An 11,719-nucleotide genomic window follows, 5' to 3' on the forward strand; every position below is an offset into this window, starting at 1 on the left:
TAATTCCTGTAGTGACCTTTGCATTAGACTGGATTATCACTGATCTGAGCATTGAGTGCTAAATCCAACCTACCCCAGGAGTGATATCTCTATAGACTTATTCATAGGACTATGTGATTTATTAAAGACACATCCCAAAGAGAGGTCCATAGTACCACAAGAGTAAAACATACAGGATAGAAACATCAGTAATATAGGCTACAATAAAAAACAAAACAAATCAAAAACAATCCTATTAGGCCTCAATATGAAGCCTGCCCATTATGATAGGCTGAGATGACATTCACACTCATCCAAGCGATATACCTATCCCTATACATTAGGTTCTGCAGAACCACTTGACAAATAGGCTATTAACTCTTGCAGCCACAAACATTTCTCCTGCATTGCACCATTTAGTTATTTTGAGCAATATTACAGAAATGGCATCATTAAAGGCTACTTGGAGTTTCTGAAGGCTTGCTGTTTTATAACTTGACCACATGTGGGCAGTATAAAGTGGGGTACAGTGTGTAAATATTAATGAAAAGAAGGATATTATGTTATCATGAAGAATTTATTTATAAGAACAGAACACAGCACAGATCCAGCTGAAGTCTCCTCCTGACTCTGGTGCAACCAGGTTTGTCGGGTGGTCACACAAGCAGAATCTTTTGTAGAACAATTATTTTCAAGTTATTGTGGGCAGTATAAAGTGGGGTCAAGTGTGTAAATATTAATGAAAAGAAGGATATTATGTTATCATGAAGAATTTATTTATAAGCAGTAAGAATAGATAGATAGATTTGGTTGTCCCAGGTTCAAGCCCAGAAGACACATGGACAACCATATTGAAAATGTAGCACATTTCCAGGGTGTGTTGATGGTCTGTTCAAAATGATGTGCTTTGATATTTTCATTCTTTTTCAGCTAAAAAAAACAACACAATTTGATATAAAATCAATACAATATTTAATCGAAATAAAGTTTGGATTGAACAGAACACAGCACAGATCCAGGTTTGTCGGGTGGTCACACAAGCAGATACATCTGTAGAACAATTTAAATTATTTTCAAGTTATTGAATTACATTACATAAACCAAGGTGAGTGACAGAGAGACATTTGTGGTAAAAAAAAAAAAAAAGAGGTGTCACTGTAGCTGTGGTCTTGAGAAAAAATACAGAGTTCAGCTCGACCGAGACCGAGACAAGACCAAGCTCTTGAAAATGTGGTCTCAAGACTACTATAGTTAAATGAATAACCTATGGACCATCAGTTTTAACCTATATGGTCATCACAAATCAAGAGGAGATCTACAAATCTGTCTGCTGGGTAACATTATACTAGGCCTACTTTGACTTGGACCAAGTGGTATTAGGTCAATGTCAAACTTTACATCTTTAATAGTGCTGCTAATTTTCTCTTGCATAGAATGTGCAGAAAATGTCCTAATGTTTGGTGTTGCTGTTGTGTCTTCCTAGCCTGAAGGTCCACAACTCGCCAGCAAAGCCAGGATCAAGAACCAGATGGAAACAGTTGTTATCGAGTGTGATGAAGGAAAGAAAGACAATGCTGTTGCTGTTGGCTTCACTGCACAAGTGTCACAAGAATTGGACTGAGTGGAGGTTAAGTGGTCATCTACTTTGCATCAGGGTCAAGAAGAAATGGTATTCCTTTGTTTTCTTTTTGTTTTTTGCGTGTGTATGTTCCGGAAACAAACACACAAGGGAATGAATTGTTGATTTATAACTTGCCTTGCTCACACACACATATTGCACAACAAGTGTAGCCTAACTGTACGTGTCAACTCAGACTTCCTTGCACTATTGTGTTACCTTATTTGGTAATAGATAAAGACTTCACATGACCTCCTGCTGTATAGATTTTTTTCAGGTGTGTATGTGCATGATTTTCAATTGTTTTGATTCACAATAATCTGATAGGAATCCTCACGCCATAGCTGGACTAAATAAAACACTCACCTTCCTTTTTGCCTTTTGTTCAGTATTCTATTAGTCAATGACTGTCTGTTCATTGATTTTCTAAAAAAATATGTACAGGGGGATATACAATTTACACATGTTTTCTGAGGTATAGGAATACGTTTCAGATTTTTGTACAATTTTTTTCTTTTGTTGATTTTAAAGATTTAAAATACAGTTTAAATTTGTTCAAAGATTAAACATGTAGCAGAGTATACAGAGTTCCTAATTTTAATCTTTCAGGAGTATACCAAATGTAATATTGTCTGGGAAACTTGTGACTTCTTGTGTTTTCCCTAGGCTATGTCACAGAATATATGAATTATTTTACATAAACATGAGAAAAATGGTCTGTAGTTTCAGTCTGTCAGTGTATCTTTTATAAAATTATCATCAGTATTAATCACAGCCAAAGTCATTATTTAGAACAATAAATGGCGGTCAATATTTCAAAATGTGTTTCATTTTGGGAAGTGTGAGAAATTGACTTCCTGTTTGATCTTTTTTTTTTTTTTTTCAAATAAACCTTATTCAATGTTCTTCAATAGAGACATTTAAATATCACATCAGTTCAGAGAACAATGAAAAACATAACAAAACAGAGCAGAACTACACATTTGAGGTCTGCTAAACATTAAAATTATTATTATTAATCTTTATTGCAGACACAACAAGCGGTCCATATCAACAACAACAGACATGTTAAAACAGATTTAAGAAGGAGAGAGAGAAAAAGACATAGGCTACACACAGACAGAGAATCAATTCTCCACATAATTCATAAGCAGGCTATCCCACCAGTGTTTTCTAAGCCTAATGTTCAAATAATCTAATTGTTTTTACCAATGTATTGTTTATGCTTTTTATGTTCTCAATAGTATTCAAAAATACTTTAAGTCTGTAAATTTAAAGCTGTAAAAGGAGGGGAATTTTTCTAGCCAAATTGTTTGTTTGTTTTTCCCACAAACTTTATTGTAAATTTTAAATAGCCTAGTAGGTGGCTCTCGATAGGAACATATTGCATTCTTCTTCTTTTTTTAAAGCATACATTTTCATAAATAAAATCTGCAAGGCTTTATATAACAGAAAATAAATAGGCCTACATAGGAAAATAAATTAATACAAACACAAATACAAGGCACATCTCGTTGAGACTCTTCACAGTTTAACATATTGCATTGCATTGCAGTGTCCACCATAGACATGGTTTCCACCATTTCATACATTTTCTCATGTTCATCACCAGCCAAAGTGTTTTGTGTAGATAATATTTTCCTAAAACGACGATACGTAACATAACTGTGTTCGCGCATGCGTGTGCGCGTGTGAGAGAGGTCCTATGATTTTGGCTCAGGCAGAGCAGACAGCTACCTCTTCCTGGAGAGAGAGAGAGAGGGGTCCTGAGCACCACACACACTCACACGTGCGCAGTCCTCCGTTACCATGGCGGACCTCCAGATGAAACTGCTCCGCAAGAAAATTCAGAAGAGAAACGAGAAGAACAAGGAGAGGAAACTTCTCCAAAAGCAGACAGAGGAGGAGGAGAACGGTGAGTGTTGTCAGACATAGACCTGTGGCTCTTTGTTTTAGTGTTTCAGAGGCGGTGACGGACCTTTAGCTGCTAGGCTAGCTGCGTTAGCTCCTCGCGACGTGGGGGTTTTAATGTGACACCGGGTATAATGTTTACATTTGTCTACATGTGGGGTTTCACATGCGAATATTAACTCATGTATGATTATTTAACATGTCATGGTTGTGTCACATGTCTGTTATGTTTACCTACTTCGTGCTGTGGAGCAAACATCCAGGTGGCTCAGTATCATGAAAACCCATCCTGTTACGTAATTGACGAAACGTTTCATGGTCCGAGGAACCATATTTACCACGTACTCACTCTTACTACATTGTCTGACTGATGTATTTAATGTGTTTAACAGTTGGCTCCAACGGGTTGGATGAGGACTGTGGCCAAGCAGCAGCAGCAGCAGCTCCATGTGGGACGGACAGGAAGCCCAAGAAGAACGTGAAGAAGCAGAATGGAGCTGCAGAGGGAGGGACCAGCACAGACACGACTCCTGCTCAGAACAAGAAAAAGAAGAAACGCAAGCTGACTGACACAGCTGAGCCACCAGGTGAGGTCACCGACACTCTACCTGATACCAGTGGATTGTTAATTTTATGGTAAATTAACGTGAATGTCATACTTCCAGCTGAAAAGAAGACCAAGACGGTGACAGAAGCTGGGGATGAGGAGGAGGATGAGGAGGACTTGTTGGAAGCAGCAGATGGCGGTGAAGACGATACTGACAAACAGGAACCTGCAGATGATGGTGATGAAGATGATGATGAAGAAGAAGAAGAAGAAGAGGGAGGTGACACTGGAGAGGAAGAGTCAGAAGATGAAGATCAACCAGAATTACCATCAGGTTTAACAGGTATTAAACAAAGGAATGTCTTCTCTCTTAGACCTGAATCTTTAGCAGTTGTATCATCTGTCAGGATCCATCCGCTCAATCCAATAAGAAGATCATTTTTATTATTTTTCAATTTCCACCACTTCTTCATACACATGTACACACAAATGACTGTTTCTAACTTTAGAGCCAATAGTGTGACCCAATAGTGTTCCCCTCCACCTGTTGTAATATCTAAAACCTATAACTGTTCCCTGTTGAGTTTTCACACATTGACTGACCAGTGTTGCCTTTATGTGTTGCCCTTTCACTGTTTCCATCATGAATGGGGTGTCAACTAAGGCATACAGAGACACTTGCGGTTCTCTATAAGAGGAGTCACATGTGATTCCTCTGACAGCAGTAGCTGCAAGGACATGATTTAAATCTGGACTTTTCCAGGCTATTTAATATTTAAGTTTACAGTCATGCTGTTTTCCTCACATCTAGGTCTTTAACCTAAATCTAACTGTAATTAAACGTGTCTTCAGGAGCGTTTGAGGACACATCGTTTGCCTCTCTTGCTGGGATGGTGAGTGACAGCACTCTGAATGCAGTCAAGGAGATGGGCTTTGAACACATGACTGAGATCCAGCACAAAAGCATTCGCCCCCTGCTGGAGGGAAGGTGAGTCTGGAGGAGGAACTTATCTGAAGCATTTGTCAAACTGTCATCCATCCTCTATAATGATTTCACTTTAGACTGGAATCATAGTGTGACAATGTCTGTGTGTGTGTCTTGCTGACCTGCAGGGACGTGTTGGCAGCAGCCAAGACAGGCAGTGGAAAAACTTTGGCCTTCCTCATCCCGTCTATAGAGCTCATCAACAAACTAAAGTTCATGCCCAGGAATGGTAATCCTGCTGTTTATTTATCGTTTTGTAGTGTTGTCTGGGCTGCAGTTCTTTTCCTACAGTAACAAACTGCATCACGTCATTAGAGCTTCACAACTCTTCATTGTATGTGTCCATCTAATGACTCTTTTTTTTTTTTATCTTTTTCAGGCACTGGTGTAGTGATCCTTTCACCCACACGTGAGTTAGCCATGCAGACGTACGGCGTGATGAAGGAGCTGATGACTCACCACGTGCACACCTATGGTTTAATCATGGGGGGCAGCAACCGCTCGGCCGAGGCCCAGAGGCTGGCCAACGGTGTCAACATCCTGGTGGCCACACCCGGCCGTCTGCTGGACCACCTGCAGGTGAGCTGATGGACACTCTGCATGTACTGAGCACTTCACGCAGAAGACTTGAGTACGGGTTTATACAGAGTTAGAATATCTAACAGTTAATGATCCACATATCCAGTGTTTGTCATTATCGAGTGGGTTAAAGGGATTTTTCAACATTTTGGCAAATTTGCCCATTGCCATAATCCTGCGAGTTGCTCAGCTAATGGATTTTCTGGCTTTCCCTCATCAAATACACAATCCAACAACGCCAAAACGCTCTTGTGGACAAGTTGTGACCCGCACATTCACCACGCTATGAGATAATAATGTAACAGAGTTGTTTTCGGGCAAATGCAGCCGGAACTACATTCCCGACATGGCTGCCCGGCAGAGTGACTTGAAAAGCGCAAGTAGTTCAGAGTATTTGCTTCATGTGTCGCAAGGTTACATAATTATGTTATTATTTCATAGCGTGGTGAATGTGCAGGTCACAACTTGTCCACCAGAGCGTTTTGGAGTTGTTGGGTTGTGTATTTGATGAGTTTGATGAGGGAAATCAAGAAATACCATGAGCCTCTGTAGCGTAGCTCTGAGCAGCTTGTGGCTCTGCCCCACTGATCTAAAAACAGCTTGTAACGAACCTACCGCTAAGACTATAGGGATTATGGCAATGGGTGAATTTACCAAAATGTTGAAATATGCCTTTAACTGAAAATTGTTTTTTTTTTTTTTTAATATTCAGATATTAATGCTTTAGAAATGACCCTTGTGTTTTCAGAACACCCCCGGCTTCATGTACAAGAACCTCCAGTGTCTGATCATTGACGAGGCCGACCGCATCCTGGAGGTTGGCTTTGAGGAGGAACTGAAGCAGATCATCAAGCTGCTGCCAAGTACGTGTGTGTTTCTGCTGCTTAGACTTGAGTCCAGTATGTTTGTATGTTGAACCGTATAACAGGTGTGGTGGTTCTGTCTGACTCTTACCTGTGTTCCCTCCAGAGAAGAGACAGACCATGCTGTTCTCGGCCACTCAGACCCGTAAGGTGGAGGACCTGGCTCGCATTTCCCTCAAGAAGGAGCCGCTCTACGTCGGAGTGGACGACAACAAAGAAAGTGCGACCGTGGATGGCCTGGAGCAGGTACGTGGCCACGCACACCCATTCTAGCGGCGTGTTGTCTCAGGTGGTTGGTACTTTAGCTGACGTGGACTCTTCCTGTGTCGCAGGGTTATGTGGTGTGTCCATCAGAGAAGAGGTTCCTGCTGCTCTTCACCTTCCTCAAGAAGAACCGCAAGAAGAAGCTGATGGTCTTCTTCTCCTCTTGCATGTCTGTCAAATTCCACTATGAGCTCCTCAACTACATCGACCTGCCCGTCATGGCCATCCATGTAAGTGTCACCTCCCAGCAGCCGGCGGTGGAGCCTGGAGCAGACGGAGCAGAGCGGCTCTAACACCCTTTTCTTGTTCTCCTCCCGTGTCACAGGGCAAGCAGAAGCAGACCAAACGTACCACCACCTTCTTCCAGTTCTGCAACGCAGACTCAGGCATCCTGCTGTGTACAGATGTGGCCGCTCGAGGTCTGGACATTCCTGAGGTGGACTGGATCGTCCAGTACGACCCTACAGATGACCCCAAGGTACTGAGACTGTGTGACAATTAGAGCTTGTTGTTTGTTATGTATAGTATGTGCATGTAAGTTTTTTTTAAAGGGGACATATTATGGAAATAATACTTATTGGAAGCTCTTTAACATATATTTGGATGTTTGTCTTGTCAAAATGTGAGAATTGACAAAAAAAAGTAATTCTGAGGCTCCTGAGGTTGAAATCCATGTGGTTTTACGAACTGTTCCCTCAGTTGTCTGACAATGATGTTATTAGTTTTCAAATTTGCATAATCCCACCCCTACCTGTGAGTAGAGGGGGCAGGGAAAGATGAGCAGTGGCTCGTTTGCATTTAAAGGGACAGGCACTGAAACAAACCGTTGTGATGTTTGATCCTTGGGGTAATTTGACCAAAGCATGTCCTTAAGACACCTGGGAACTATTTTAATTTGTGGAAAATGGGCAGAATATGTCTCCTTTAAATAAGCACTCAGACACTGATTCATCATAAGTGTTGTAAAACTCTGTAACTGAGACTGCTGGGAAATCCCATTCACCCCACAGGAGTACATCCACAGAGTGGGAAGAACAGCCCGAGGCATCAACGGAAGAGGCCACGCCCTCCTCATCCTTCGACCAGAGGAGCTCGGCTTCCTGCGCTTCCTCAAACAGGCTAAGGTAATTATGTTTTTTTTTTTTTTTAGATACCATCTTTTTCTCATATCCATGAACCTTTGTTTTTGAGTGACTTTCATGTCTTTAAGATAATTTTTTCATTCCCTTGTCCTCTGCGGTTCAGGTCCCATTGAGCGAGTTTGAATTTTCCTGGAGCAAAATCTCAGACATCCAGGTCCAGGTGAGGAAGCTACATGACTCAGTGATTACTAACTAAAGACTGCTGAGCTCAGCCTAACATGAAACTGTGTTTCCTCAGATGGAGAAGCTGATTGAGAAGAACTACTACCTCCACAAGTCGGCTCAGGAGGCCTACAAGTCCTACGTCCGAGCGTACGACTCGCACTCACTCAAGCAGATCTACAGCGTCAGCACCCTCAACCTCCCCATGGTGGCGCTCTCATTTGGCTTCAAAGTTCCTCCATACGTCGATCTGAGTATCCTTTGTCATGGTTCCACACACAGACGCACAAAACACTGCACACTGGTTGGTTGTTGTGTTGATATTGAATTGAATGTTGTTGGTGTGTTTTCCAGTGACCCTGCTGGGAACACACACTGTGGCATCATGCAAAAGTTTGGGCACCTCTGGTCAAAACATGACACATTCCCTTTACATTTTAAACTATATATACACTACTCAGAAAAAATAAGACGATCATTTTTATTATTTTTCAATTTCCACCACTTCTTCATGCACATGTACACACAAATGACTGTTTCTAACTTTACAGCCGGTAGTGTGATGTAGTTCCCCTCCACCTGTCTTCACATCTAAAACTCTTCCCTGGTGATTCAACACACATTGACTGACCAGTGTTGCCTTTATGTGTTGCCCTTTCACTGTTTCCATCATGAATGGGGTGTCAACTAAGGCATACAGAGACACTTGCGGTTCTCTATAAGAGGAGTCACATGTGATTCCTCTGACAGCAGTAGCTGCAAGGACATTATTTAAATCTAGACCTTTCCAGGCTATTTAATATTTAAGTTTACAGTCATGCTGTTTTCCTCACCATCTAGGCCAGGGGTCCCCAAACTTTTTGCAAAGAGGGCCAGATTTGGTTAAGTAAAAATGTGTGGGGGCCGGGTCGGCCGACCTTTCAGCCTGACATCCTTTGAACCATTAACATTAAATGCAAATTAACTATTTAATACTTTTTTTTCATTGCAAATGGAATTCTTTTCATTTCTTCACATAGATAGGCTACATAAATCTAAACAAGTTTTTTTTTTTTTTTATCAAAATCACTCTGCTTTTCATATTTGAAGACCAGATAAAATGACATAGCCTAAGTGTCTGGGGAAAAAAGGAAGCTTAAACATATCTAGGTTAATTTGAAACATTATTAACTATATTTTATATTATATTATATTTTTAAAAAATCAAAAATTGCGCTTGAATAAAAATCAAACCAAAAACAAGAATAGACCCTGTCTCTGTTAAGAAAAGATGCACTCAAATATCATCACAGTATATGAGGTGAGTGACTGAGCTGAGGCTGTGTATGTCGCTCTAAGACGGGTGTGGTGGGGGTGTCAGCGGCATGGAGCGGGTCTCATAGCGGGGACAGCTCCGTCACACCGCCGCTGAGTGCTGTAGGGACGGGGGCGGGGGGCTCACGGCAGCACCGCTGCTCGCTGAGGACAGCAGTGATGACGTGCTTTCACGTCCGAGTCTCCAAACCAGAAGCGTTTGTAAAACAGCACCGGAAAAGTCGCTAGATTTGTCGCCAGTGGCTTTTGTCAAAAAGAAAGTCGATAAGATGGTTTGGAAAGTCGCCAGATTTAGGGAGAAAGTCACCAAGTTGGCAACTGACGTTACCTAGCGTTGCTCCTCACAAAACTCACATGCTGCACTGTGTGTGTGGTAGCGGCCCCGCCTCCCCCCACAGAGACAAAGATCCTGGATGACTGACAAGAGGCTTCACTCCCTTCATTTCATTCCGCTATGGAACAAACGCGCCCAGGTGCTGAGACCGAGTCACAGAGTGAAGCCTCTTGTCATTCAGCCTGTTTGGAGGCCAGAGACGAGGAAAACAAACAGGCATGCACATGGCAATATATCGAGGCTGGAAAAAAATTGTACGTGCTGGCGGGCCGCATATTATTGATTTTTTTTTATGACAGAGGCCGCGGGCCGGTTGGAATTTGAGCCGGCCCGCGGGCCGTAGTTTGGGGACCACTGATCTAGGCCTTTAACCTAAATCTGCCTCCAAGAAAGACTAGAATATCACTGTAGCATGAACTTTTTATAGGGATATTCTTGTCAAATATTTGGTCAAAGTTATCTGAGAGCTCAAGTCTCCTGGGTTTTCTTTTGCAGGCGAGGCTGCTTTGTTTCCCTTTTCACTCTAAAAATGTAGAAAACAATACACTGATTATTGATTGAAATATTGCCCGAACTTTCGCATGCCACTGTATAAATGAATGTTGTGTTGTCGTCATGTGGCGTTTTTCCTTAACCAGCTTTCCTCCCAGACGTGCACAGCAGCAAAGGCGTGAAGTTCCAGAAGCGAGGCGGAGGAGGCGGGTTCGGATACCAGTCCAAGTTCAAGAACGTGAACAAGTCCAGAATCTTCAAGCACGTGGACAAAGGGAAGAGGGACGGGAGACAGTTCTCCCGCTGAACGCTTCACCTGAACGGACTCTTCCTGGACTGATGTTGAAGAACTGCCCTTTTTATCACATGAACTTCCTGTTTTGAACAGCTCGTCTCCCTATAAATTGTCTCTGATATCTTTTATAAACCCTGTTTTCCTGAAATGAATCGTGTAAGAGTACTTTGTAAATATAAAACATTGTGGCTGTTCACATCTGAAGTGTGTTAACCTGATCTGTAAATTCTAACTAAAACAAAGAAATAACTCAATATAAACCATGAGGTGCTGATGTACTCATTTAATAGCAAGTCAGGTATTCATCACATCTGTTGCAGCCTCTACATCCATGTAGAGCTCAACAACACCTGTCACGCATTTTCTACAACAAAGCAGCAGACATACAAACATCTGAGAATTATATACACGTTACAAAAACATCTTTAAATCACAGGTCTGCTACCAGTCTCAAGTGGATCCAGTGAGCAAGTGTTTGACTTCATTCTGACTGACAGTGGTGTTGAAATGAATAGAAAACAGTGTACATACAGAATCAAACCCTGCTGCTTTGACTTGGACCAGTGTGATGGTGCTATCTCCCAGTCTTAATACTGACCTCAGCAATTAAACAAAAAAACATCCCTTCATAAAAACAATGAGGTTAAAAAAAGACACCTGCATGGTTCCCATAGTGATCCTCTCCACACATAGGATAAATTATAAAGTGCTGTTGGGAGCCTGCAGAGTGTCGGCTGGATGTTCAAATTCATTAGTCAAAACATTTCCCTTTGATAGAAAATAAAAAACTAAAAAGGTTGTGGCTACTGAAGATGATTACATTCTACTTTTTTTAATCCTTTAGTTCCTCTGTGGACAAACCTCTGTATAAAAAGGATATAAACTGAGCATTAACCATTAGTCCCTCCACATGTGTTACATCTGGTCAGTCTAGTCTGGATTAGAGGTCAGCTGATACTTTAGTTATAGTGGCCGGGGGCTCATTATACTTAATGCATCAGATCTCCACACTGAAGAGTAACACCACTGTCTACCCGAGTCTACTTCTATTTAAACGTTAACTTTGCATAAAGCGGCTTCACTCATGAATAATGAGCATGTCAAGTTTGTTTGATGTGCTATAGCATGATTTCAACTCAAGAAACGGTCTCTGTGTCCTCTCACTCACACACTCTGATCTTCACTATGTTAAAAAAAAATAATCTAAGAATGTTGTTAAAAACAATGTCAATTT

General features: G+C 41.5%; 1 protein-coding gene across 1 annotated transcript; it reads left to right on the forward strand.

The window, feature by feature from the left end:
- Positions 1 to 3,348: 3,348 nt before the first annotated feature.
- On the forward strand, positions 3,349 to 11,638 carry ddx18 (DEAD (Asp-Glu-Ala-Asp) box polypeptide 18). Its single transcript, XM_083997203.1, has 14 exons — positions 3,349 to 3,512; positions 3,901 to 4,095; positions 4,174 to 4,398; positions 4,908 to 5,043; positions 5,169 to 5,269; positions 5,420 to 5,619; positions 6,368 to 6,482; positions 6,589 to 6,728; positions 6,815 to 6,976; positions 7,072 to 7,224; positions 7,757 to 7,870; positions 7,992 to 8,048; positions 8,127 to 8,304; positions 10,349 to 11,638. The coding sequence occupies exons 1-14, from the start codon at positions 3,407 to 3,409 to the stop codon at positions 10,495 to 10,497; spliced, it is 2,031 nt and encodes a 676-aa protein (XP_083853329.1). The 5' UTR covers positions 3,349 to 3,406; the 3' UTR covers positions 10,498 to 11,638.
- The last annotated feature ends 81 nt before the right edge of the window (positions 11,639 to 11,719 follow it).

Source organism: Trachurus trachurus, assembly GCF_905171665.1.
Source record: "Trachurus trachurus genome assembly, chromosome: 21".
NCBI lineage: Eukaryota > Metazoa > Chordata > Actinopteri > Carangiformes > Carangidae > Trachurus > Trachurus trachurus.